General features: G+C 43.7%; 1 protein-coding gene across 1 annotated transcript in view; it reads left to right on the top strand.

Moving 5' to 3' along the window:
• The first annotated feature begins 12,888 nt into the window (after positions 1-12,888).
• LOC117047988 (protein transport protein Sec16B-like) overlaps positions 12,889-24,815 on the top strand; it is a 54,742-nt gene continuing 42,815 nt past the window's right edge. The window contains exons 1-7 of the mRNA XM_033151266.1: positions 12,889-13,026; positions 14,044-14,400; positions 16,470-16,561; positions 18,507-18,627; positions 19,442-19,592; positions 19,799-19,946; positions 22,392-22,549. Coding sequence (XP_033007157.1) covers positions 14,105-14,400; positions 16,470-16,561; positions 18,507-18,627; positions 19,442-19,592; positions 19,799-19,946; positions 22,392-22,549 — 966 coding nt within the window. The 5' untranslated portion in view covers positions 12,889-13,026; positions 14,044-14,104. The remainder of the gene's footprint in view (positions 13,027-14,043; positions 14,401-16,469; positions 16,562-18,506; positions 18,628-19,441; positions 19,593-19,798; positions 19,947-22,391; positions 22,550-24,815) is intronic.

Raw genomic sequence — 24,815 nt, 5'->3', positions numbered from 1 at the left:
GGACGACAGAGGATGAGATGGTTGGACAGTGTTCTCGAAGCTACTAACATGAGTTTGGCCAAACTGCAGGAGGCAGTGAAGGATAGGCGTGCCTGGCGTGCTCTGGTCCATGGGGTCACGAAGAGTCGGACACGACTGAACGACTGAACAACAACATGCAAGTCTCTGTTCATCCCTTTGTAAAATGGAGAAGGAAAAAAAACTTTTTGGGAGGAGGCATTGATGTTTCCCAGTATAGTGTGGGCTTCTAAACCTTGCTAAGATGAATAGAGTTTTATAAGTATTGCAACTGTAGAAATTTTCCTGAGCTGCTGTTTCTCCGGCTGAGGCCTGATCCTCATCTAGCCTAGTCAGCATCTGAGCTACTGCAGCAACATCCAATCCTTCTGCACTGCTGTGGGAAACCCTGGATACGCCAGTGACGGCCCATAAAAGTATTGGCACAGTTTCCTAAGGGTTAGCACTGGTTTGGGGAGATGCTGCCGTGAAGGCTCTTCTCGTGTGGTCCAGGGCTTTTCGTATCATGCAAGGGTGAGGAAAAGATAGTCATTGCCGTGGTTTCCTCACTCCTGCAATAACAGGAGTACCTTCACCCTGTGCTTGTGAGTTCTCTACCTGTGGAACTCAGATTACAAACCGTCCAAAGGGTAGTCACTCATCCGTAATAGTGCTTTGAACCCTGAACAGTTGAAACAGCACCAGGGTTGTGAGTTAGTGCTGTAATATTAGCCCTGTGGAAAGATAACATTTCGCTAATTCCTGGCTGAAAATCAATATAGCATGAGATGAGTGAATATTAAATAGTATAAACAAAATAAAAAATAAAAAATTCCTTCCAGTAGCAGCTTAGAGACCGGGAGGAAGACCATTCATCGCCTACCGAAGAAGAAGAAGAGGAGGAGGAGAAGGAGGAGGAGGAGGAGTTTGGATTTGATATCCCGCTTTATCACTCCCCTTAAGGAGTCTCCAAGCGGCTGACATTCTCCTTTCCCTTCCTCCCCCACAACAAACACTCTGTGAGGTGAGTGGGGTTGAGAGACTTCAGAGAAGTGTGACTAGCCCAAGGTCACCCAGCAGCTGCATGTGGAGGAGCGGAGACGCGAACCCGGTTCCCCAGATAACGAGTCTACCGCTCTTAGCCACTATACCACACTGGCTCTCAGCCACCCAATCTTAAACAACTCCTCACCCACAATAATACAACAACAGGACTTACATTCTATACAAGACCTCAAAGTATCTGTCTTGCTACAAAGGAATTTCAAAAATAGACAGGATACCAAGAACAAACTTAGTTGGTCTCTAAGGTGCTACTGGAAGGAATTTTTTAATTTTATTTAGTTTTGACTATGGCAGACCAACACGGCTACCTACCTGTAATTAGATAGTATGTTTGTGCATGTCTGAGGGGCTGGTTGTGTCCCCACACCAGGGTAAGCCAAACCATGGCAGTGCAAATTCATGAATGTGTTGGTTCCTGAGGAGGAGATTGGGGCTGTGTTGCTGCCCCACCCCTGGCTTTTTTGGTTTGGTCCAAACCTGGGATCATAGTTAGGGTCTCTCCTCCATGGCCACAATGTGTAGCCAAGGTTTTCCTTATAGTTACAGGTCTTGGTTTAGGAGTCGTGATGGCAAGCTGGACTCCGGTTCACCTTGATGTGCAAACCAGGTCAGTGAGTGAGCAGATGGAGAAATGAGTAAACAACAACAATAACAACCACAAACCACCAGATTTTAAAGCAACATTTTCTACAATCATAGATTTGCTAAAGCAAGATTTAACGCGTTTCCATCAAATGTTATGAGCCATCGGTTTTCAAATGGCAAAATTTCAGTCTTATGTACGGGCGATAACAAATCAATAGAGTCGCTCCATCACATATTATTTAAATGCCCATTATACTTCTTACCCCGGACCAGAATTTTGAACCCAGTTATTTTGGAAATTGCTGATAATCCTTCTGAAACACAATCGGCTTGCTTGTTGCGAGATACGATTCCCCCAAAGAACATCACAGGTTGCTAGATTCTTGATTTCAGTTATCTCATACAAGACGCCATGGAACACTCCAAGAATATTGACATTGTATTATTCAATAATTCCAGCTTAAATGGCCTTGTAATACAGGTAAAATGATGACAATAGTAAAATTGAGAAGACTGGGTTTATTAGTCTTTTAATTGCTGTGTTGATGTTCATAATGTGTTTGCTTTTGTAATCTGAATGTATTTTATTTTATTTTATTTATTTTACTCCTGTTGTGGGCTTATAGCCGAATAAAGATATCTATCTATCTAACATTTTCAACAATAATTTTAATTCAACGCTTCCCCTTCTCCCACAAAACCCACACACATTCTAGGTCATTATGTACCTCCGGGGCAACTGCCAGCAGCTTAGGATAGGGCATGAAATAATGAAGTCAGAAGAAGAAACACAGGAGAGGAGGCTTAGGTTACACACAGAGTGTAAGAAACATCCTAATAGCATCCTAAGAGAGTGCACTAGCCGGATAAGATTTTTGCACCAAGAAAACTATGAAATAGGACTGCCAACTGACCAGAAACTAACAAAGACTGCCTTTTCCTTGCGGCTCCCATTGATGGTTGATTCATAGGAATCAGCCGGTGGCACTTTTTGCTTTTTCACAGCATGGAGATGAGTACTATCTCCTGCTAAAGCCTGCTGATTAAGCTGGTATGGGAGCAGGGGAGGGTTAAAAAAAAAAGCCTCCTGCTGAAAGGCAGAAAAAAAGGTCAGTGAAGCTGCAGTCCCATGCACACAAGTACCGGTAAGCCCTATTGAACTTGAAGTGACTTATTTCTTAGTCAGCATGCACCGGATGAACAGACTCCATGACAGTGAGTAGCTGCCTTTGCAACAGTGGTGGCAAAGATCTGCACTTATTTCTTGAACACAAATGCTGTTTGTTTGCACTGGGGAGGCAATATGACGTTGCTTTCCCAGGCTTGTGATTGTTGCTCACCCAATTTTAGCGCTTTATTCGCTTACATATTTAGCCAGAATGGAACGATGATAACTTCAAGCAGTACAACATGCTCCCCATGGGAGCTGTGAAATTTTTTTTTAGGGCTTGCAGGAATGTTTGGACAGATCTTAGTCAGCATTTCTTCAGTTGTAGAAACTCCAGTCCTGAATATGTTATATTGCTTATAAGAAATCAGTGGGATAGGATATGAGCCAGCCTTGCAAGTAAGATGACAAAAGTTACTAGCCAACTAATAATAATAATAATAATAATAATAATAATAATAATAATAATAATTTATTATTTGTACCCCGCCCATCTGGCCGGGTATCCCCAGCCACTCTGGGCGGCTTCCAGGAGCACATCCGCCACGACCTGAAGCAACAGGGGTTTGAGGGAGGTAGCAGCTCAGAGGCAGATGGGAAAATCTGGGAGAGCCACAACAACGCCTGGCTGACATGTTGTCATTAGAAAGCATTCCAGGCCATCCATCTCCCAGAACCCGGTGAGCCTTAAAAGTAGGAGAGCAAAGAGCTCAAAGACAGAGGGCACATAGCAGCACCCATAGGAGAGACGATGAGAATGACGAATGAGGAAATGGGAGAGATGGGGGTGGGGTGGGGGTGAAAAATCACTTGGGACAATGCGATTATCCAAGATGCTGGGTTCTATAGCCTATCTCTGTATACTTTCCTGGGCAACCAGTCGGGAGCCGCTGACGGCATCCTGACATTAGGTGACAATATGGAGGGAATGAAAATGGAGGGAGAAACCAAATACATGCCCCCTGACTTCTATGGGACACCATTTTTCTTCCAGAGAGAGGGGCTGCAACCACCGCATGCCTCATCTCAACAACCTTTAGGAAAGCTCTGTAAAGTAACGCACCATTTTCGCCCTCCAAATTGCAGGGGTGGGGCAAGTTGGGGGGTGGGGGTGGAGGTGCTGAGATAATGGTGGCTTGCCTGTGCTGTGGCCATCTTGTGAGGTCAATGGCTGAGGTGAGACTTGAACCGTGGATTTTCTGCCCCTTGCTCTTAGGGCAGAAAAAGCAACTATTATCAGCAAGGCCAGCTGTGGCTATGTGTACTTTAGCAGCTTATCACATTTTTACATTGTTGCAGAAAGTGAGGAGGAATTAAAGAACCTTATAAAGAGGGGGAAAGAGGAGAGCGCAAAATATGGCCTGAAGCTCAACATCAAAAAAACTAAGATCATGGCCACTGGTCCCATCACCTCCTGGCAAATAGAAGGGGAAGAAATGGAGGCAGTGAGAGATTTTACTTTCTTGGGCTCCATGATCACTGCAGATGGTGACAGCAGTCACGAAATTAAAAGACGCCTGCTTCTTGGGAGAAAAGCAATGACAAACCTAGACAGCATCTTAAAAAGCAGAGACATCACCTTGCCGACAAAGGTCCGTATAGTTAAAGCTATGGTTTTCCCAGTAGTGATGTATGGAAGTGAGAGCTGGACCATCAAGAAGGCTGATCGCCGAAGAATTGATGCTTTTACCTGATGCATATTACTTGATTTGTTTCCTTGTGCTTCAGCCCCCACCAAGGTCTGCTCTGGGTGGAGTGGGGATTAACCTTCTTCCATTTCTGAAAAACTTTGTTCAACATTCTCTTTATTGTGCTTGTAGTGACATCTTCTGGTCATTCCTCAGCACTGATTTCTATTAAAGTTGTGTATTTTGTGATATGCCCAAGCATATGTGTGTGTTATAATTTGCAATACTGGGAGCCAGGAAATACTGGGAGGGATTATTTCACCTGCGTTATTCACTGTTAGCACCTGTATTCTGTATATTCCGTTCGTTGAATGAAGCTCACAGTAGGTGCAGAAGTAACAGGTAAAATATGCAGCAAATTCTATGCCTGATGCTCTCTTTTTTAGGAATGGAGTTTTCTGGGGATGTGATGGAGACTGGTGAGACTGTCAACAGACTAAAGGAGGTAAGAGGAATTCATTGGGGCTGGAAGTGTCAGAGAATTCTGGCAGAAATGACTAATGTTTCCTTATTTGTCCCATGTCTGGAATGGAAATCAATTCACCAGACTGAATCCAGGTCCACATTTTTAATCTAGTTTTTATTTTTATTTTAAGGAAAGTTTATCGAATGCTGTTCTTTAAAATTGTTTTTAGGGAAACGGCTTAACGAGTTTCAGTACATTAAGCAATATTAGCCTGACATTAAATAAATAAGTAATATCTGCGCAACAGTTTCAGTCGGGGCGGACTTCACTCTGTCGCACTTAAGGAGGCCAGAAGCAGAGTCATGCAAGGCAAAAGTATCAAACAGTTCAGGGCCCCAGATGCTGCCCTGGATGCGGCTCTTTGCACAGATCCTGTTAGCTCCCATATCCCAGTTTGCCATTTGGATTAGAGCGAGGGGGATTGGCAAAATGCTTGCAAAGTTGCTGCTGTCAGGTCAAGAGCACTGTTTTCAACATGCCTGCATGTTTTATTGTTTTGTGGGGAGGAATGGTTGGGAATCGCTTTATCTCGTGTGTTGATAGCTTTCCATTGATGGCTTTTGGACTAGGGGGATCGTGTAATGGGTGTGGCCAATACCAAAGCTCTGGCAGAGGAGTACATTGCAGATCAAAAGGTAAGTGAAAACAGGACATTTAAGGCTACAGTAATGCCAGAAGTTAGTTTGAAATAGGATATAAGAAGCAGTTAGAAATGTTAGGTTTATTTTTATTAGGATTAAGATTAGAGTTATGATTATTGGTTATAAAGATTAAGATTAGATGAGAACGAGGATTTTACAATGTTACTAAAGAAGATTAGAAATGAACGCAGAAGAGAGGATGTGAGGAGGTCCCTAAATAATGTGATGAATAAGATAAGGATAGTTACATTAGTGTTAGTTGGTTAAGATTCATGTATTTTTGTAGTTTTGTAGTTTTTTCATTTGTTGTTGTTGTTGTTGTTGTTGTTGTTTTGTTGTATTTTGTATTGTGTGTGTGTTTTATTGTGAATATTTAATAAATTCCTTATAAAAAACAAAAAAACAAAAGGTAAGTGAAAACAAGCCCCAAAAGTATCGTTCTGTAGGGTTGCAGCGTGTAGACGTCTAATCCATCAAAATATCGGCTGAAGCTACATCACTTCTCCAGATGTGTGGTTCCCTGTGCCAGTGTGGTGTAGTGGTTAAGAGCGGCAGACTCGTAATCTGGGGAACCGGGTTCGTGTCTCCGCTCCTCCACATGCAGCTGCTGGGTGACCTTGGGCTAGTCACACTTCTCTCTGAAGTCTCTCAGCCCCACTCACCTCACAGAGTGTTTGTTGTGGGGGAGGAAGGGAAAGGAGAATGTTAGCCGCTTGGAGACTCCTTCGGGTAGTGAAAAGCAGGATATCAAATCCAAACTCTTCTTCTTCTTCTTCTTCTTCTTCTTCTTCTTCTTCTTCTTCTTCTTCCTTCCGGTTGGCATTTCTGGGAATTCTCATCATGACATTTTGGACGGCACTGAGCCGTGTTGTATCCCAAATCCAGCAAGTGAGGTTAATCTTCTGGCCGATCTGCTGATGAAAAATTTGCTGTGAGTGTTCTTCTCATGTGCATGTATTTGAAGACAGCCAGGACTGCTTCAACTGCATGAAAATTGCCGTATTTTTCCATGTATACAACTAGATTTCCCCCCGAATAAATTATCTCAAAAATTAGGGGGCGTCTTATACACGGATAGTGCTGAGGCCATTTTCTTAAATCTGAGTCCCCCAAAAGAGTCTTATACATGGGGGCGTCTTATAGACGGAAAAATATGGCACTCTGTGACCTCTGCTACAGTGCCCTATGAACAAGTGTGTGGCTGTAACACCCTGGACCTCTTTGTTGCTGAAGACCAGGGTGACATACCATAGACAGCAACCTTGGACTTGTGATTACCTATTTAGAAAGCCCTAACCTAAAGCAAAATAAACATTCAAAACAAAAAACCAGAGGGGTGGAAAGGCCTTGGAAAGAAAGACCTTTTTTTTTTTTGAAGTTTGGTATTTGTGTTTGTCTCTTTTGTGGAGCTCCTCTGGATGATCCCATCTGGAGTGGCTTATGAAGATGCTCCCACTCTGCCCGTCTCCTACGGCACAGCCGTTCTGGCCCTTGAACGGAGAGCAAAGACACAGTCAGGATGAGTGGAGGAGGCACAGAGATCAGCGTAATTAAACCTTATTATGACTGGCCAACAAAATTCTGTTTCCTGTTGCAGTTGCTCACTGCCTTGAAACATCCCCTGGTGTATGATGGGGGGATTAACCAGATAAGCACAGCATTTTGAGTAAAGTTCAGGGTTGTTGCTCTATATTTCGAATCTTTTGCTGATACAGTCATACTTCGGGTTACGGCCGAACAGCTATTTTGGTGGAGGAGGATCAAGATATTAACCGATATGCATGAAATTTCATATATAGCTATATAATCCCTAGTATAGTAAGATAAGACCTTCGGAGCAGGCATTTAAAAAAAAAATTCAATTTTTTTTCCAACCCCCCCCCCAATTGTTCCTTGGTAATTTGTCACCCCCTCCATTATGGAAACCGGGGTGGAACGCCCCCGCCCCCTTGCTACGCCCCTGCTTTCAGCATATACATCACATCAGTCCAGCACATGGCAATCTGGAACCCATCCCTGGACATCTGGTCACAAGGATGTTTTCTCTTCTGCATGAGCAATGTGCCTCGTGAGATTAAGCAAAAACCGGTAGTAGTTTGACATCAACTGAAAACGTTTTGTTAGGTTTCCTCCACATCACCCAAGCCCTCCTCTGGTTCCTAAGCCGTCTTCAGAAGCTATTCTCAGCCATCCTGAGATTTAGGCCTGTGCTTAGTTTGAGGATGCCAATTTCTGTATACCGGTATTTTAATGTGTGTGTTTGTGTTAGATGTGCTGCAGTGGTGTTACACAGAGAAAGACAACACCTCTCTCCAATTTTCCCCCCCTAAGCTGCCAAGAATCTAGAGTTTTGGTCTTTAAACAACCACCAAGCTGCACGTGAACTGTTTGTGGTGTGTTTTATTCTCATTTTAAACCAATCTTAAAATTTAAAGCAATCCAATAAATAATGCACCCTCTTGAATTATGGATATTCCAGGGCCATTGTCTCTTGGCTATACTATATAGCCCAGAGGAACATTTTTAATTACAGAGCCCATGGCAGAGTGGATAGGAAATGCTTTGTTTTCTGCTCCGTCAATTAACAGAAGTGTGCCTTTCCACTAAAGATTCAGACGAAAAGTCGTGCACAGAGACCAAGTGCTCAGCCAGTGTGAAATCGCTGTAACTCCTCCATTTTGCATGCGGCCGAATGAGGTGGCGGAATATAGAGGTGACAGAGCTGACTTTAGGTGGAACGAATGCTCCATCATGTAATAAAACAATTAAAGGTAAAGAGACCCCTGACCAGGTCCAGTCGCGGACGACTCTGGGGTTGCGGTGCTCATCTCGCTTTACTGGCCGAGGGAGCCAGCGTACAGCTTCCGGGTAATGTGGCCAGCATGACGACTAAGCCACTTCTGGCGAACCAGAGCAGTGCATGGAAACGCCGTTTACCTTCCTGCCAGAGCAGTACCTATTTATCTACTTGCACTTTGATGTGCTTTTGAACTGCTAGGTTGGCAGGAGCTGGGACCGAGCAATGGGAGCTCACCCCGTTGTGGGGATTCGAACCACCGACCTTCTGATCGGCAAGCCCTAGGCTCTGTGGTTTAACTCACAGCACCACCCACGTCCCTTAATAAAACAATTACCTGCAAGTAAAAAGCTAGCTCCTCAGGTGGAAAGGGTCTCTCCAGCCTCCTCCTTGCTTGGTATCTAAGGAAGTGTGCATGCACACGAAAGCTAATACCAAGAACAAACTTAGTTTGTCTCTAAGGTGCTACTGGAAGGATTTTTTTTTATTTTTTATTTTGTTTTGATTATGGCAGACCAACACGGCTCCCTACCTGTAACTCCTCCTTGCTATGTTAGTTTTTAATTTGGCTGGGAGTGTTTTCATTCATCACAAAAGTGATGCAGAACATTCCTGTCTTCCACATCAGGATTACATGCTTAAAGGGCACGCAAATGTTTCTGCTCTGAAACACTTCCCGCTGCAGCATTTTGTTGCACGGTCCCACATGCTAATAACAGCATGTGTGCAGCCAAAATGGCATTTTCCATGCAGAGGATGCTAGCAGCAGGCTTGGTGTTGCAGAACTACAAAAACGTTGCAAGGAACGGCCCGATACACATTGCGCCTGCAAAGGGAGGTGCGGAGAGGGGGAATAGAGTGGCTCAAATGCTGAAGAGGCAGCACCCTGCACTGCAACGTTTTGTTACAGGTTCCACTTTTTCTCATGTATTTGCATACAGGAGTGCAAAATCCATAGCTCCTACAGCGCCCCGGGATCTTCGGATCAAGGGCGGCATGAAAATGTAATAAATAAATAGCAGTAACACGGCAAACAACTTTCCAAGGGGGAAAAACTGCTCCCTTTTTAAAAAAAAACAGTTGTCTCAAGACATGGCTGACATATACTGTATACAGCTGCTTTGATGCCTGGAACGATTAGCGGCATTAAATCGCTTTGCAGAGGCGCCCAGCGATTTCCTTTGTCCAGTAGCGAAGTGACCTTCTCTATATGGCGATGTCAATGCGGCCGCCTAACTTTTCCCTTATTTGTAGTGTGCGTAAAATAACGTTCCGTCGGCGAGCAGGAATCACAGCCAGAAGGTTCCGACTAGCTGACGTGGCGGGGATTGCCTGTGGGCGTGGCTATGCTAATAAGCCAGACAGAAGCACAGCTTGTTGTCATGATGGGATGCAGAGGCACAAGCAAAGACTTTGTTTTAGTGATAGGTGGTGTAAGTAAACCTTTTTTTTTTTAAAGCATTAGAAATAAATAAAGGAAGTCATTTCAAAGAATAAGGCAAGCAAGGGGGCGGGGGCAATTTCAAAAATTGTAAAGACAGGGGAAAAAGCAGGATGCATGAAATGCAAGTTGTTAACGTATTTAGCAAACTTGCTCACTCTTGGGAAGTAGGCGGGTAGCCTTTGGGTCTAATAATTCTTCTTTTGTATGTTAAACTCACTCGCAGGCTGGTTTGTGTTTTGTTTCAGCTGCACCCCCAAGGAATTAACCCTCTCAGGAATTGTGCAAGACTTTGCTCTAAAGTGCTTAAATCAAGTTGGCATGTTGGTTGGTAGATTTTTAAGCACAGAAAGGTCTAGCTGGGGGCAGGGTGTGTGTGTGTGTGTAAGCGCCAGTTGTTTAAATAATTACATTAGTGAAGATGGGGGCGGGGGGAAGGATGGAAACTTTTTATGTTTTTATGAGACTTTTTATGAGACCTCTGGATATAGGGCGGTTGTTGTTGTTGTTGTTGTTCAGTCGTTCAGTCGTGTCCGACTCTTCGTGACCCCATGGACCAGAGCACGCCAGGCACGCCTATCCTTCACTGCCTCTCGCAGTTTGGCCAAACTCATGTTAGTAGTTTCCAGAACACTGTCCAACCGTCTCATCCTCTGTCGTCCCCTTCTCCTTGTGCCCTCCATCTTTCCCAACATCAGGGTCTTTTCCAGGGAGTCTTCTCTTCTCATGAGGTGGCCAAAGTACTGGAGCCTCAACTTCAGGATCTGTCCTTCTAGTGAGTACTCAGGGCTGATTTCTTTGAGAATGGATAGGTTTGATCTTCTTGCAGTCCATGGGACTCTCAAGAGTCTCCTCCAGCACCATAATTCAAAAGCATCAATTCTTCGGCGATCAGCCTTCTTTATGGTCCAGCTCTCACTTCCGTACATTACCACTGGGAAAACCATAGCTTTAAATATACGGACCTTTGTCGGCAAGGTATATTAATTATATAGGGCGGTATATTAATTCAATTAATAACACAACAGCAGCAGCAGCAGCAACAACAACAACTGCAAAATACAATGTGGACAAAATACAATGTGAACACCCCTTAATAAAACAATTACCTGCAAGTAAAAAGCTAGCTCCTCAGGGGGAAAGGGTCTCTCCAGCCTCCTCCTTGCTTGGTATCTGAGGAAGTGTGCATGCACACGAAAGCTAATACCAAGAACAAACTTAGTTTGTCTCTAAGGTGCTACTGGAAGGAATTTTTTTTATTTTGTTTTGTTTTGTCGAAAAGATGTCAAGGGATGACACGCTAAGTCTGATAGGGCTTTCTTCCTCTGAATGGGCCAAGCATGGTTCAGAGTGTGCTGTTAGTCCTGCAGCATGCAATGCTTTTTCACCAGTGGCTGCTGCAAATTGCTTTGGAACAGTTTCTTTCAGGGAGGGGAATCCTCTGTACAGCTCCTTCTCGGAGCAACTTACTTTTCAGTATCAAAGAAGAAGTTTTTTTAAAAAAAAAAAAAATTAAAAGGTTTTTATTATTGTTATTGTGAATCCATACATAATCCTTAATACAAGTGCATTGTTGATTACTTACATTTTTTTAAAACAAAACCAATTTACATCTTTGTATACACATGCTTTTGTTTCTTTCTCAATATATTTTATGGATTAAACTAATTTCTATAAAGTACAAATAAGATTATAATAGATACAAACGAATTATAAAGAAGAAGAAAATTATATAAAGATAAAATAAAACAAAAAGAAAAGAAAAAAAGCCAAAACAAAGAAACAAGCAAGCAAACAAACAAACAAAAACCAGACTTCCAATCATTTCCTGACATATTTCACATCTGTAACATTGAAGGTACTTACATTTCTTACCCTATTTCTACTAGCATTTCTTGTACTTTCTTATAGCAAGTCATACCATAAATCCTCATTTAACCATACATAATTTACTTTAAACATGAGTCATTCTAATGCTGCCATGGAGATTATGTCATTATTACTTATTTGTAAATATTTCTTGAACATGCCCCATTTGTTAACGAATGATTGCTTTGCATTATCCCTTAAAATATATGTCAGTTGAGCTAATTCTGCATATTCCAAATCTTATTCTGCCATTCCTTTATAGTTGGAATTCCCTCCCCCCCTTTCCAATTTGAAGCAATCAATAGACGAGTGGCGGCTGTTGCGTACAGAAAGATCTCTCTTATATTTTTTTGAATAACGCTGCTTAAGATTCCGAGTAGAAAGGCCTCTGGTTTCTTTGCGAATGTTAATCTAAAAATCTTTTCCATCTCATCATAGATGAGATTCCAGAATTCTTTAATTTTCCAGCAAGTCCGCCACTTATGGTACAAATCTCCTTTTGTTTCTCCGCATAGCCAACACTTGTCCTATATGCTTGGAGAGTTTTGATGGTGTAAGGTACCACCTGAATTGCATTTTCATCATATTTTCTTTAATTGTGTAACATGCCGTAAATTTCATATTAACCCTCCAGAGGGCTTCCCATTCACTCATCATAATAGTACGTCCGATGTCCTGCGCCCATCTAATCACTGCTCCTTTCACCTTCCCAGTCAAGGAGGAGGCGGTACATTCTGGAGATAACTTTGGTGTTATTGTTTAGCAGTTCTTTTTCTAGTTTAGAGGCTTGCTCATTAAAACCATTTTTTTTAATCTTTCTTGAACGAGAATAAGTAGTTTTGGGCCCTTGTCCCTGCGGAAGGATGTTTGAAGACGTGAGGCAAAAGACTGTGGTGTAAAGAAAGAAAGAAAGAAAGAAAGAAAGAAAGAAAGAAAGAAAGAAATGCTGAACATTATTGCCATCACTATATTGGGTTTTCAAATTCTCCTGCTCCCTGGTATTTTTACATACGGAAAACTCTCTTGCCTTTTTTTCTTTGTTTGTTAAGGATCCCCTCTGCCGTTTACAAACAGCCACAGGTACGTTTGTCTCTGAGCAAGCAGGCCAGGTGCCCTTTGCCCGGCTTAATCAGTGCTATGGAACCGGCTGGGACTTTGGCACAGGGGGAAGCGTTGACCCAGCGCAGGCTCAGAGTTAGTGAGCCATCGACTGATGTGGCAGGCGGACTTTGGCAGCTGCCTTTGGGGACGAGAAGGACTGAGGCCGGCATTTAGAGCTGTGGTTGGTGGTCTTCTCACATTTAAACAGGTGTGGTGTGTGTGTTTGTTTTTGTGTGTGCGTGTAAACAAGCTCATGTGTTGGTGGGAATATTGTTGCTCACCCCAGGATTTATCCTGGAGCATCCCACTGAAACTCGGTTTGCTCTGCCTAGGATGTGGGTGTGAAACAAAAGCAAAAACAAGCTGAGTCAATGCCATTTGTGTAGGGTCAGATGTTAGGACTTGCCGCAGCTGGGTTGACAAAGATGAGTAGTGCAAAATATAGGGGGCATGGGTTACTTAAAAAAAAGGAATAAAATAAAAAAATTCCTTCCAGTAGCACCTTAGAGACCAACTAAGTTTGTTCTTGGTATGAGCTTTCGTGTGCATGCACACTTCTTCAGACCAACACGGCTACCTACCTGTAACTTTAAAAAATGGGCACACCTGTTGGGGGAAGAAATACCTTTTGCTCTTACAGAACATGGCACTTCAGATTTCTTCGCAGGTGTGTCTTGAATACAGCGATGTACTAGTTGAGAGAGCAAATAGGTGTTCAATTCAGTTCTCACTTCAGTTATGAGTTTATTAGTTGGTCGTATGCCAGCCACAGTTTTGCAGGACTGCTGGAAGATGCTGAAATAGTGTATGCGAAGTCCTCTGAGGACTTAGAAAAAGTGCTTTGTAATTCTTGTTGTTAAATGTTGAGATCAGTCATGTTGAATGCTGTCCATTCAGCGTTCCTAGCTTGTCAAAACTCTGTGCCTAAAAATGCCAACCTCTGAACAAACCCAGTGTTCAAAATAAAGCAAAGTAAAATACGTGTTTACATAGACCCATCTTTTGCACCAAGTCGTACAATTTTAGTGCATTTATTTAGACACCAGGTATTTAACCTGTGACCAGCCCTGCTACTGAGCTTGTCAAAGGGCTTCCTGCTTTTTACCCGGGAGCCCTTTGCAGGCTACTTACCCATGTGCTCTAATGCGTGTCTGCAGAGAATCATGAGGCATGGAAACCTTGGGAATTTGTGTCACCTCTCTTACAATTATGCTTATCTTTGCAGGAAGCCGAAGCAGGTTTGGTAAGCAAATCTGAATGAAAGCAGGACCTGCAGAAAGTCCAAGATGGACCCTAGGGTTCCACTGCAACAGCCCCAGCCACAAGGGAGACATGCTCCCCAGATGGAAGGCTATGAGACGGGCCCATGGAGGGCAGTTTCCCATGGCGCTCCACCGCCTCAATCGAGACACAGCAGTGAGTGGCTGTACCACCATGAACCCTGGGCTAGGCCTCAGCCTTGGCCAGATGCTCGAGTAGAATACCACCATGCTGCCTATCAACCGAGACTCCAGGACTATAGTAGGCCAAACTCCAGAGCAGAGTATTATGAAATTGGCTATCCCAACCGGTCATATTCAAGGTAAGACTTGAGAAAGATAACACTCAGAAGGATTGGGGGTATTAAGTAGTGGGTGGACATAGCAGATGATGCAGTGATTCTCCAAGCAGCTCTCTTTATTCTCAGGCTGGAACAGAACTGAACTGAAGGGCTCAGCCAGCCTGCTTATATAATACTCAGTAACATGCAACAGTAACAGCTCTCTTTAGCTACCCAATCCGTGAATGGCACTCTCAATCCTTCATTTGCATGTTGTGGACCTGAGTGAGAACTGCAGCCACGGTGGGCAGAGTGAAACTATATACACAACACCCCTAGTGGCCTAGGTTGAGAACTTCAATACAAAACAGGGGGACTTTGCAGAGAGATCAGCAGAGCCTCTTCTTCCATATAGTCTCCTAGCCCTTCTCTGTTTCATACAGAGGGCCTCAAACATTCATTTATCACTTCAATTCCATTTTTTTAAAAAAATATTAATGCAGCTGCGTGGAACTCCAAATCAGAGCATTTAATCAAAGTAGTTCCAAAGGAGGAGGAGAGGGATAACTATCTCCTCACTTGCTGGATCCCTCTAGTAGCTTTCTCTTTCTCTGTGTGGGAAATCTACTGGATCTGCAAATCTTTTCTGCTGGGGTTAAAGAAGGAGATTGTGTGTGGGATTTTTAGTTGGAAAATGCCCAGGTAGAAAGAATTACGCAGCCCCTTTCCTGCTGCACTACTACAAACTAATTTGGAGCTCCCTATGACATCAGTAAATAATTTTAAAAATCACTGAAAAAACAACGGTCTGATTCAGACATTGGATAACTATAGGCATTTGCAGCATGGATGATGTTGGGGTGCACACTTGGGTCCCACATAGGCTCCTCTTTAGACCTTTGTGCAATTAGCACAAATGTTGCAGAGCATTTATTAGCGTCTTTTGTTGAATGTGCTTAGTAATCTCCCTGTGACCAGGATCTCTTCTCTTAGGGGGGTTTCCAATTGCATGTTCAACCAAATGCATAAGATCTTTGAGCTAATTTGACAGAGGTCTAAAGAGGAGCCTGTGCGTCTGAGGATGCTGGGGGGGGGGCGAGGGTGGGTCACTGTTCACGTTTAAGACCTCATGTGTTCAGGCCTTATATTTTCCCGGTATATGAACAAGCTGTGATGGGTTTCGGCTGTTCTCTCCTTCCCTAATGCATCTGCAGAGAGGTTGGAAGCTTTCACTTCCAGTTTTACACAAACCACGGTTCTCAGCGCAACTGTTGTTTGTTTAAACCAGGGTTAGCCAACATGGGGCCCTACAGAAGTTGCTGAACTACAGCTCCCATCATCCCTAATCACTGGCCATGCTGGTGGGGGCTGATAGAAGTTGGAGTCCAACAACATCTAGAGAGCACCATGTTGGCTAACCCTGATTAAAACTATTGTTCCAGAAAACAAACCTGAAATCACGGTTTGCTCCCAACTAGTTCTCACTAAACATAGTCTAAAACAAACCACAGTTCCCTGAATTTGGATGCTATGGGGAACCTTGGTTAGTGCAAAACTGAAATTGAAAGCTTCTGGCCATCTCTTCACCGATGTGAAAGAAGAGGAGTAGGCTATACAAACATTTTGCTTGCTGCACTTGTTTACATAGCAAAAACCATGATTTCCTGCTTTATCTGATTTGGTCCTATGTACCGTATCTCCTATATCACATCTACTGTTGTCGTCACACTGCTTCTTTATCCTGTAACTTGCTTCAGCTCTCATTCCTAATCTCGTTTGCCTTGTCTTGTCTCACAATTCACCCTGGTGAATTATAGACAGGCTAGCTATTCACTGCATCAGTGAGGTAAAGTAAGTAGATTTATTTGTGGCCTGTATTCATATTTTTCAGTGATCAAATACAGAACTGGGAGTGGGAGAGAAGGTCATTTCAATTACCAAGTGGTCATTATAGCCCATTTATTACCTTCCATAGCAGTTTTTGGAACTGTTTCTGACAGCATTTCCCTCCTGAATTTTCATGCTCACAAATAACGAGGAATGTAGACAGTTACCCAAAGCAGCTTCCTCCATCTCCCTTTCTGCTCTCTCCCCTTTGGGCCACGCTTCAGGCAAGGTTATGAAGACCCTCATCGGACCTTTGTGGAAGATTATGTGCATGGCGACTACCAGAGATACCCCCAAACCTGGCAGAGTGAGAGAGGTACTGCATTCTCCACAGAAACAAAAGTGGTTTAAAAATACTTGGTGGAACTGGGTTGAAGAGGAATTCTGGAACTCTTTCTGGTGGTGTGTGTTTGTGTACATATTCAAAGCCTTCCTTACGCCATGTTTGTTGTCTGCCTCTGCCTCTCCTTCATGGCTCTGTGTTGTAAAGGGCCATCGGCTGTGTACACACCACACACTGAAACCACATTGAATCCCCATTATTTTCCCCACCCCAGAAAATAAATTGTGTGAACTGTGGTTTACCCCTAAAATTCCAGGCACCACTAACAAACTACTGTTCCTAGGATTCTTTGGGGAACTCATGTACTTTAGACGTGCCTTAAATGTATGCAGCCCAACAATGATCTGTGGTTAGATTTACCATTGACTCATTTGCTAAGTTCAATGACCCTCCTCATTTGATAATTTTTTTTTTGAAATCAAATTCTGGATTTAAAAAAAGAAAAGAAAAAAGAAGTCCATCTTAGCAAGAATGTGATTTTTTTTTGTCTCTCAGGCTCAAAATTCTCAGTACTTTTTCAGAACTAGTTCTGATCCTAAATGTCACCCCATTTCGTGGGCCCCATTTGCAGGCCCTGAAAGTCCCAGATTTTTTTTTTTTAATAATGCATTTATACCTTGAGTTGTACAGGAATTCTAAGAAACCAAAAAATATGCAATTTTAAAATTGGTGGATAGAATCTAGAAGTTTTGAAAGGTTCAGCCTGTTATCTTGATTTAAAATGATGTTCAATACTATCCAAACATAGGCAAATATTCACTCCTTAATCTCAGGAACCATCATGCACAATTTGGATACAATATAGTAAGACAAGGGTTGCCAACCTTTTTGGATTAGTGGGCACATTTCAAATTTTGAGAGAGTGCTAGGGGTGCCAGTCACAAAATGGCTGCCATGTAGCGGGCATGGCATAACACAAAATGGCTGCCACTGGGAGCATGTCATGACATAGAGTTAGAGAGACAGCTGCCCCTGGCAAATTTATACTTACCATGGGAAATCATCTTATGTTCTGCTGGTCCTGATTATGGAGATCACTCTCTCAGAAAAAATAAACGTGGTAGCCAACAGAAATTGTTTAGAAAGTACCGGCACATTTTGCTGCATAACTTTCTTTCTAGGAGGGCTAGAGACTGGCTGCATGCAAGTGGTAGGCAGAACCAGAGGCAAACGTGGGTGGGGCATGAGTGTGAATTTTACCTTTACACGGTAGGTTAGTTTCCACCCACACCCACCCTTCTCCATCCAGGCAGGCAAGCAAAAGCATGATCAGAGTCCAAGGACACATTTCAGTCTGGCAAAAAACGCTCAAGGCGGGCGTATATCGGGGGCGGTGAGGGGGGAGAGGGTGTGGCTTAGGATGGGGCGTGAACTTGGGCCAGATGGAGAGGAGAACGCCATTTTGCCCCTGGCAGGTTTCAATCTTACATAGACTTTTCTTAATCTGAAGATAGATTTTGACTGAGCCTAACAAATTATAAATGTTCCTCCGAGCATTTGTGAGTTGATAATACTGGTGCCTGGGGTGTAACTGACTGTTCTACTGTGGATTCTGCCACATTTTCATATGGTTTTATTGGAATTGCTTTGTATTATAGTGAACAGACCTTGTATCATTGATGAGGGGGAATATAGAAATTTTAAGAATGAACAAAAATTTGTAAGTTCCAGTGTGTAAGTATGTGCACACATGTTGCCTATGTTTGTGCATTCACATGTGTAAAAAAAAAAAAAAACCCTTTAGTGTACATGACTTTTAATGGCCTCCTGTAGTCAGATGTACTTTGTTTCTAAGCACAGCCCTTTGGACAACAAAAGGCAACCATATACGGCATCTCCAAGGTAGCATTATCAGTTTTAAAATGTTGCAGATGCCTGGAAGTAGAGCTGCTCCTTTTTGTTTTCTCTGAGTATGTAGATCCAAGACAGAGGGATACCTGGGGTGAAGGTACAAATCACTGGGACCAGAACTATTACAGAGATCATCATTGGGTAGAAAGCAGTGGCTTTGCAGAGCGTCATAATGGAACTCCAGTTCGGTAAGGAAATCCCGTGAACTGACCCACCCAACTGGGAAATAACTAAGATCTCCTTAACCCAGTGTCTGTGAAGGACACTCGGTGACTCTCTGCTCTTGCAGTGTGCCTCAGGGAAGCACGTTTCCCCACAGGAGGCCCCTGAGACCTTTGCCAGGTGAGTATAGTCCCGGGATACCCATCCCTCAGGCTTCTTTGTAGGTCCTGGAGAACTAGATATGTTGCCCTGTTATTTGCAGCAAACCAGAAACCCAACCATTGCAAACATTTCAATAAAGAAAAGTTAGGAGGTCATCTTTAATAGATCAGTTTTTGTCTTTCACTCAGAGTAAGACCCTGGAACCCAAACAACCTCAAAATATGCACAAATGTGCCCTTAATGCATAACTGTGCTCTCCTTTCAGAGAGCCAGTGTGGAGTAGTGGTTAAGAGTGGTAGACTTGTAATCTGGTGAACCGGGTTCGCGTCTCCGCTCCTCCACATGCAGCTGCTGGGTGACCTTGGGCTAGTCGCACTTCTCTGAAGTCTCTCAGTCCCACTCACCTCACAGAGTGTTTGTTGTGGGGCGGGGGACGGGGGCAGGGAAGGGAAAGGAGAATGTTAGCCGCTTTGAGACTCCTTTGGGTAGTGATAAAGTGGGATATCAAATCCAAACTCCTCCTCTTCTTCTTCTTCTTCTTCTTCTTCTTCTTCTTCTTCTTCTTCTTCTTCTTCTTCTTCCTGTGGGGAGATGCATGAGCTCTCTGTAAGAGTGCAGCCAACAGATTTGTAAACAACCTCTCTCCCCCCCTACCTTTTGCTACCCTTCTTCAATAAGGTCTAAGAGGCACGAGCCCTACGAAGACAATTACGTTTCAAAGAAAGATGGCTCCTATGATACAAATTACAGTTACCCTTTGCAACAAGGACAGATTCAGGATGAATTCCAGTGGAACTTCCAGGAGAACACCAGTGTTCCAGGCATTGAGGTGTGAGCTTTGGGACTTGTCCAGGGTATCCTTTCTTCTTCCCTCATCCCAGCTGGCACTACTTTTTTAGGCCTGAAAGCCTTAGAAAGCAAATGCCAGCTTTAAACTTCTTTGTGAAGGGTGTTGCAGTTCATTTCCCCTTTGCTTTCGTCAAGACCATCGTCCCTTCCATTCCGCCTCTTCCCCGCTCCTTTTCTCCACTGTAGGTTCCATTGCCTGAGGAGCCAAGCATGCTCCAAAAGTATAAGGAATCGGGCCTCAGCTCGAGTAGCTATGAGCTTAGCCAGTACATTTACGATCCCTCCAGCCACTACGAAGCAGCTCCCTCCAAGGACTGGAGCCCCATTCAGGCAGGTAAGGTATTCCAACACCAGGAACATCTGGTGTACGGGTGACCAAGGCATTTGCCAACAACTCAAGGCTAGCATCAGGGCCACCACTGTGCTTTCTTTATTTGCATGGATTCCCCCCCCCCCATCCTTCCAATCTATATAGGTTTTTAATCTGGTGTTGTTATTGCGCACGTTCAGCCCTTTTCTTTTCAACGTTTGCATTGTAAGACACCTTGTGAGGGGATGCCCCAAAAGGCAGGGTGGAGATACGTTAAATAAATGATGCTATTGGTGTGTGTCTAAACATGGGAGTGTTCCCATCACCTAAAAGAGGGGTGAGGTTCGAGTTTAATGGGGATTTTATAAAGGCTGACTATAGCACTCTGACACTAGAGGGAAAAAATGGACTATGAGATGGAAGAAATATTTAGGTATTTGGTAATATGTGTTGATTTTTATATATTTGAAATTGGAATCAGAAGAAATATAGGCTACAGCATAACAAAGTTAAGTGAAGAGAGGATAAAAGAAGTGGAGATGTGGAATTTGATGTTTTATTTGATATGAATAAGATTTAGGATTTAAGATATGTGGATTATAATTGTAAGATTAAGATTAGACATAAGAAAGTAGATTTTACAATGTTACCAAGTTACTAAAGAAGATTAGAAATGAACGCAGAAGAGAGGATGTGAGGAAGTCCCAAGCTTAGGATTGGAAAGAGGATAAGGATGAGTAATTAAGTGTTTTCTTTGTGTGTATTTTATGTGGTTTTTGTAGTGTATGTATTTGTGTTTTGTGTATTTTTGTTATTAAAATCCAATAAATTCTTTGAAAATAAAAATAAAAACTGAAGGATGGTGCAGGAGCAGATTTGGACAGAACCCTCCATCTTGCCCGTGAATTACCTCTTAAGTTCTTTTCTAACTCTGGTGTCAGAGCTCAGCTGAAGATGAAAACTACGATGGAGAAAAGCTGTGGGGAGGTTTGGCAGGAGTAGCGATCTGTACTTCTCATCCATGTACCCTTTTTGCTTGTAAAATCACATCCTCCTGTGAGACCGAGTCAGTTCTTTGTTTAGACACATTGAACGACAGGCATCCTTCTAGTCTGGGGCTCAGAGTCTGGCAGGAGGCATGTCAAACCAAGGCTGACTTCAGCCACTTACTGGATGGCCACCGTCTTTGAGTGGTGGGGGTCCTGGCTGTGTATCTTCCCCCTTCCCCGTGGATCTAAAACAAGGAAGGTATCACCTGTAGCCATCCAGATGTGGTTGAAGCACAACACACAGCATCACTGATCATCGGACACACTGGCTTGGCATTGATGGAAGTTGTAGGAGTCCAACAAGATCTGGAGAGTGTCAGTGTGCTGGCCCCAGAGGTTTGTCCGTGAAGCGAGGTCCAAGTCTAGTCCTGGGTCTAGGGGTCCAAAGGAGGTCAGTCTGGCGGGGAGCGAGGCAGGGAGCAGGTCAAGGTCCAAGGCAGGTCCAAGGCACGAGGTTGCAGGTCAAGCATACGTTTGCAGCTAAGTTGCTCACGCAACTTGGGCTGGGGCTGGCTGGCTTTTATCTGGCCCTATGCTTAGGGCGGCCCCGATCCTCCGGAGACTCGCCTCTCCTCTGGGCCTGGAGGCGAGCACTCCTCCTGTAGGCACTTAGCTCTCTTTGCCTCTCTGTCCTGAGCCTCTGCAGCTCAGGAGAGGCTGGTGGGTTACTGGACCCAGGGGCCGCCTCAGCTTCCTCTGAAGAGGCTGGGAGTGGAGCCCCTGCAGGCAATGGGTCCTCCCTCCCATCAGGAGCCAGAGCAGACTCTGCTGATGCCTGCTCCTGGGGATCCAGCACGGGTGGGGATCCTTCCGGCTCAAGTCCTGACTCAGCTGGTTCTGGAGGCGGGGAATCCTGTGCAGGCTGGGATCCCTCAGGTTCAGCATCTGAGTCTGACTCCCAGGCCATCACAGCCAGATTCCACAGCCCTGATCTACAATAATGTGTGATACAGGGGCCACACTTGCCTGTAAACACAAAAGCCCCCACCTTTCCAATGCAAAGACTGCAGCTGCCCAACATGTGTCTGGACTTAGCCAAACTCTTTTTGTGTTACCCCATCAGCTTCCCCTATGTCTTTCCTGCTTTCTATTGTTGAGCTGAGTTGAGTTCTGTTCCCTTCACTGTCACCCTCTATGACAAGGCAAAACAAAATAAAAAATAAAAATAAAATCCTTCCAATAGCGCCTTAGAGACCAACTAAGTTTGTTCTTGGTATGAGCTTTCGTGTGCATGCACACTTCTTCAGATACACAGACAAGGCAGTTATTCGTCCTGCCTGCTTTCAGATTTACAGTTCACCGAGCAGCTTATTTGATGTGGGTTTTAGCTGCCTTTCTTTCTTTCTTTCTTGTCAGTCTGGGGTCAGCCTGTGGCCTAAGCCAATGACAAGTCACTAACGGTCCCGGTCTTGTCATTTAGCAGAAGACTTGCCATTTCCTCTTCACCCTGTGGCACCTCTGAAGTTTCGAGTTCCCCATGTACCTGTGTGCTTTGGAGCTGGGGGGCAGCTGGTCCGAGGATGTCCTAACTACCCAGCAGATGGGCAACCTGCTCTTGTCGAAATGCACAGCCTGGAGGTAAACATTAACTTGCCCCTTGGAAGTGAGGTGGATTGTTGCAAATCCGCCCTCCATTGCTTTGACAGTTCTTTCTCCTGAGTCTTGGCTTCACTCTTTCATCCCTGCCTCGCCTCTCTCATTGTTTTATTTTGCTGTCAGTCAGCTATGAGCCTTGTTTTAACAACTCCTTTATCTATGGATTTGGGAATGCCTTCTTTGTGGTGGCACCTCCCAGCATCAGCCTGTCCCCTGATGTTTGCTTAAAGCGTCTTCTACACACCCTCTGATTTCCAGCTGTTTGGCAGAAACGCCCAACATCCATTTCAAGGTTCATCACAATCAGTAGAAACATTCTTTTTAAAAAGAAGAAAGCGGAGATTCTGCAGGCAGCTGGAAGAATTTATATTGCAGGCCCTATTCTGTGATCCCTTTAGCTACGGGGATTCTTATGAAATAGCTACTCTAGTTGTTAAAGGTAAAGGTAAAGGGACCCCTGACCATTAGGTCCAGTCATGTCCGACTCTGGGGTTGCGGTGCTCATCTCGCGTTACTGGCCAAGGGAGCCGGCGTACAGCTTCCGGGTCATGTGGCCAGCATGACAAAGCCGCTTCTGGTGAACCAGAGCAGCACACGGAAACACTGTTTACCTCCCCGCCGGAGCGGTACCTATTTATCTACTTGCACTTTGACGTGCTTTTGAACTGCTAGGTTGGCAGGAGCTGGGACTGAGCAATGGGAGCTCACCCCGTTGCAGGGATTCGAACCGCCAACCTTCTGATCAGCAAGCCCTAGGCTCCGTGGTTTAACCCACAGCGCCACCTGGGTCCCTTACTCTAGTTGTTAAGGGGCCACAAATATCACTGTGTTCAAATCTCTCCACCATAAATTTACTAGGTTGCCCCAGATAAGCCATTACCCTTCAGCTTCAGCTGATTTATTGAATATTTACTAATATTGTTAGGGCTTGTCTACAGAGACATTTGCTATGTGTTTGTAACTGTTTTTATTTGCATAGCCCGCATCCCTCGATGACACCAGTCTCCGTGCTTTGCCCCTGTATATTTGGGTTTACCTGATATGGGGACGATTTGATAAATTGGGGAAAACTGGGCTCCAAACAACTCCTCTCAGGATTGCGGATTATTTGTTTTGGTGTTTTGGGGCGGGTGGGTCAGTTGTCACTTTCTGGTATTCCTCTTTCCAGGCCTACTGCTTCTTTATTTCTTTTCTTTTTTAATAATAATTTTTATTATTTTATACTATACTACAACAAAAAAATCAAACATACATTCACATACATATTCCAGTTTTGGCTAACATAGCCGTGACTTCCCTCAGACCTTCCACATGCCTTTCTAATTTATCTCTTGATATTATACTTCTTTAATCAACCATTGCTTACATTATCATAGATCTCATACATACTCTAACTATCATATTTACAATAATATTTCTACACATTAACTACAAAACTTCTTGAAGTCCTATTAGCGTATTCAATTGCAAATTGTCTTTCAAATAATTCGTAAACTTTAACCAGTCTTTGATGAATTTCTGGTCCCGCTGTTCCCGGATTCTTCCCGTCATTTTATCCAGTTCTGCATATTCCATCAATTTCACTGTCCATTCTTCTTTCGTCGGTAATTCTTCTTGTTTCCACCTTTGTGCTAGCAAAATCCTAGCTGCAGTCACTGCGTATTGGAAAAGCTTTATATCCTTTTCTTCAATGTCTGTACCTACAATACCTAATAAAAAGGCTTCAGGTTTCTTAACAAAATTATATTTCAACATTTTTCTTAACTCTTGATATATCATATCCCAATATACTCTCACCTTCTTGCACTCCCACCACATATGATAAAAGGTACCGACACTTTCCTTACATTTCCAACACTTATTATCAGACTTATACATCTTTGCTAGTTTAACTGGGGTAATATGCCATCTTATTTCTTTTCTTTTCAGGTTGTGCTTGTAACTATTTCCTGTGTGTTTCTGAATGGAAGAATATATATTTCCCCTTTTGATCCCTCAGATTAGCACGAACCCGGAAAACTGCAGAAGCCAATGGCAGCGCACATGCGCGCACACACACACACCTGATCCCTCAGATATGCATAAAAACCAGAACGCCGCACAAGCAAATTTGCAGTTGCCTGATTGTGTGCCACAGGAAGAGAGACAAGGGCAGGGAGATGTTCAAAGAGTTTATGCAACCCTGGATGACTAAAACAAGCACGCCATAGCATACTTTCTACTTTAGCTACAGTGAGTGCAGGCAATT

The sequence above is a fragment of the Lacerta agilis genome, chromosome 6 (genome assembly GCF_009819535.1).
Source record: "Lacerta agilis isolate rLacAgi1 chromosome 6, rLacAgi1.pri, whole genome shotgun sequence".
NCBI classification, from domain to species: Eukaryota; Metazoa; Chordata; class Lepidosauria; order Squamata; family Lacertidae; genus Lacerta; species Lacerta agilis.
This window is presented reverse-complemented; position numbering and strand designations above follow the sequence as displayed.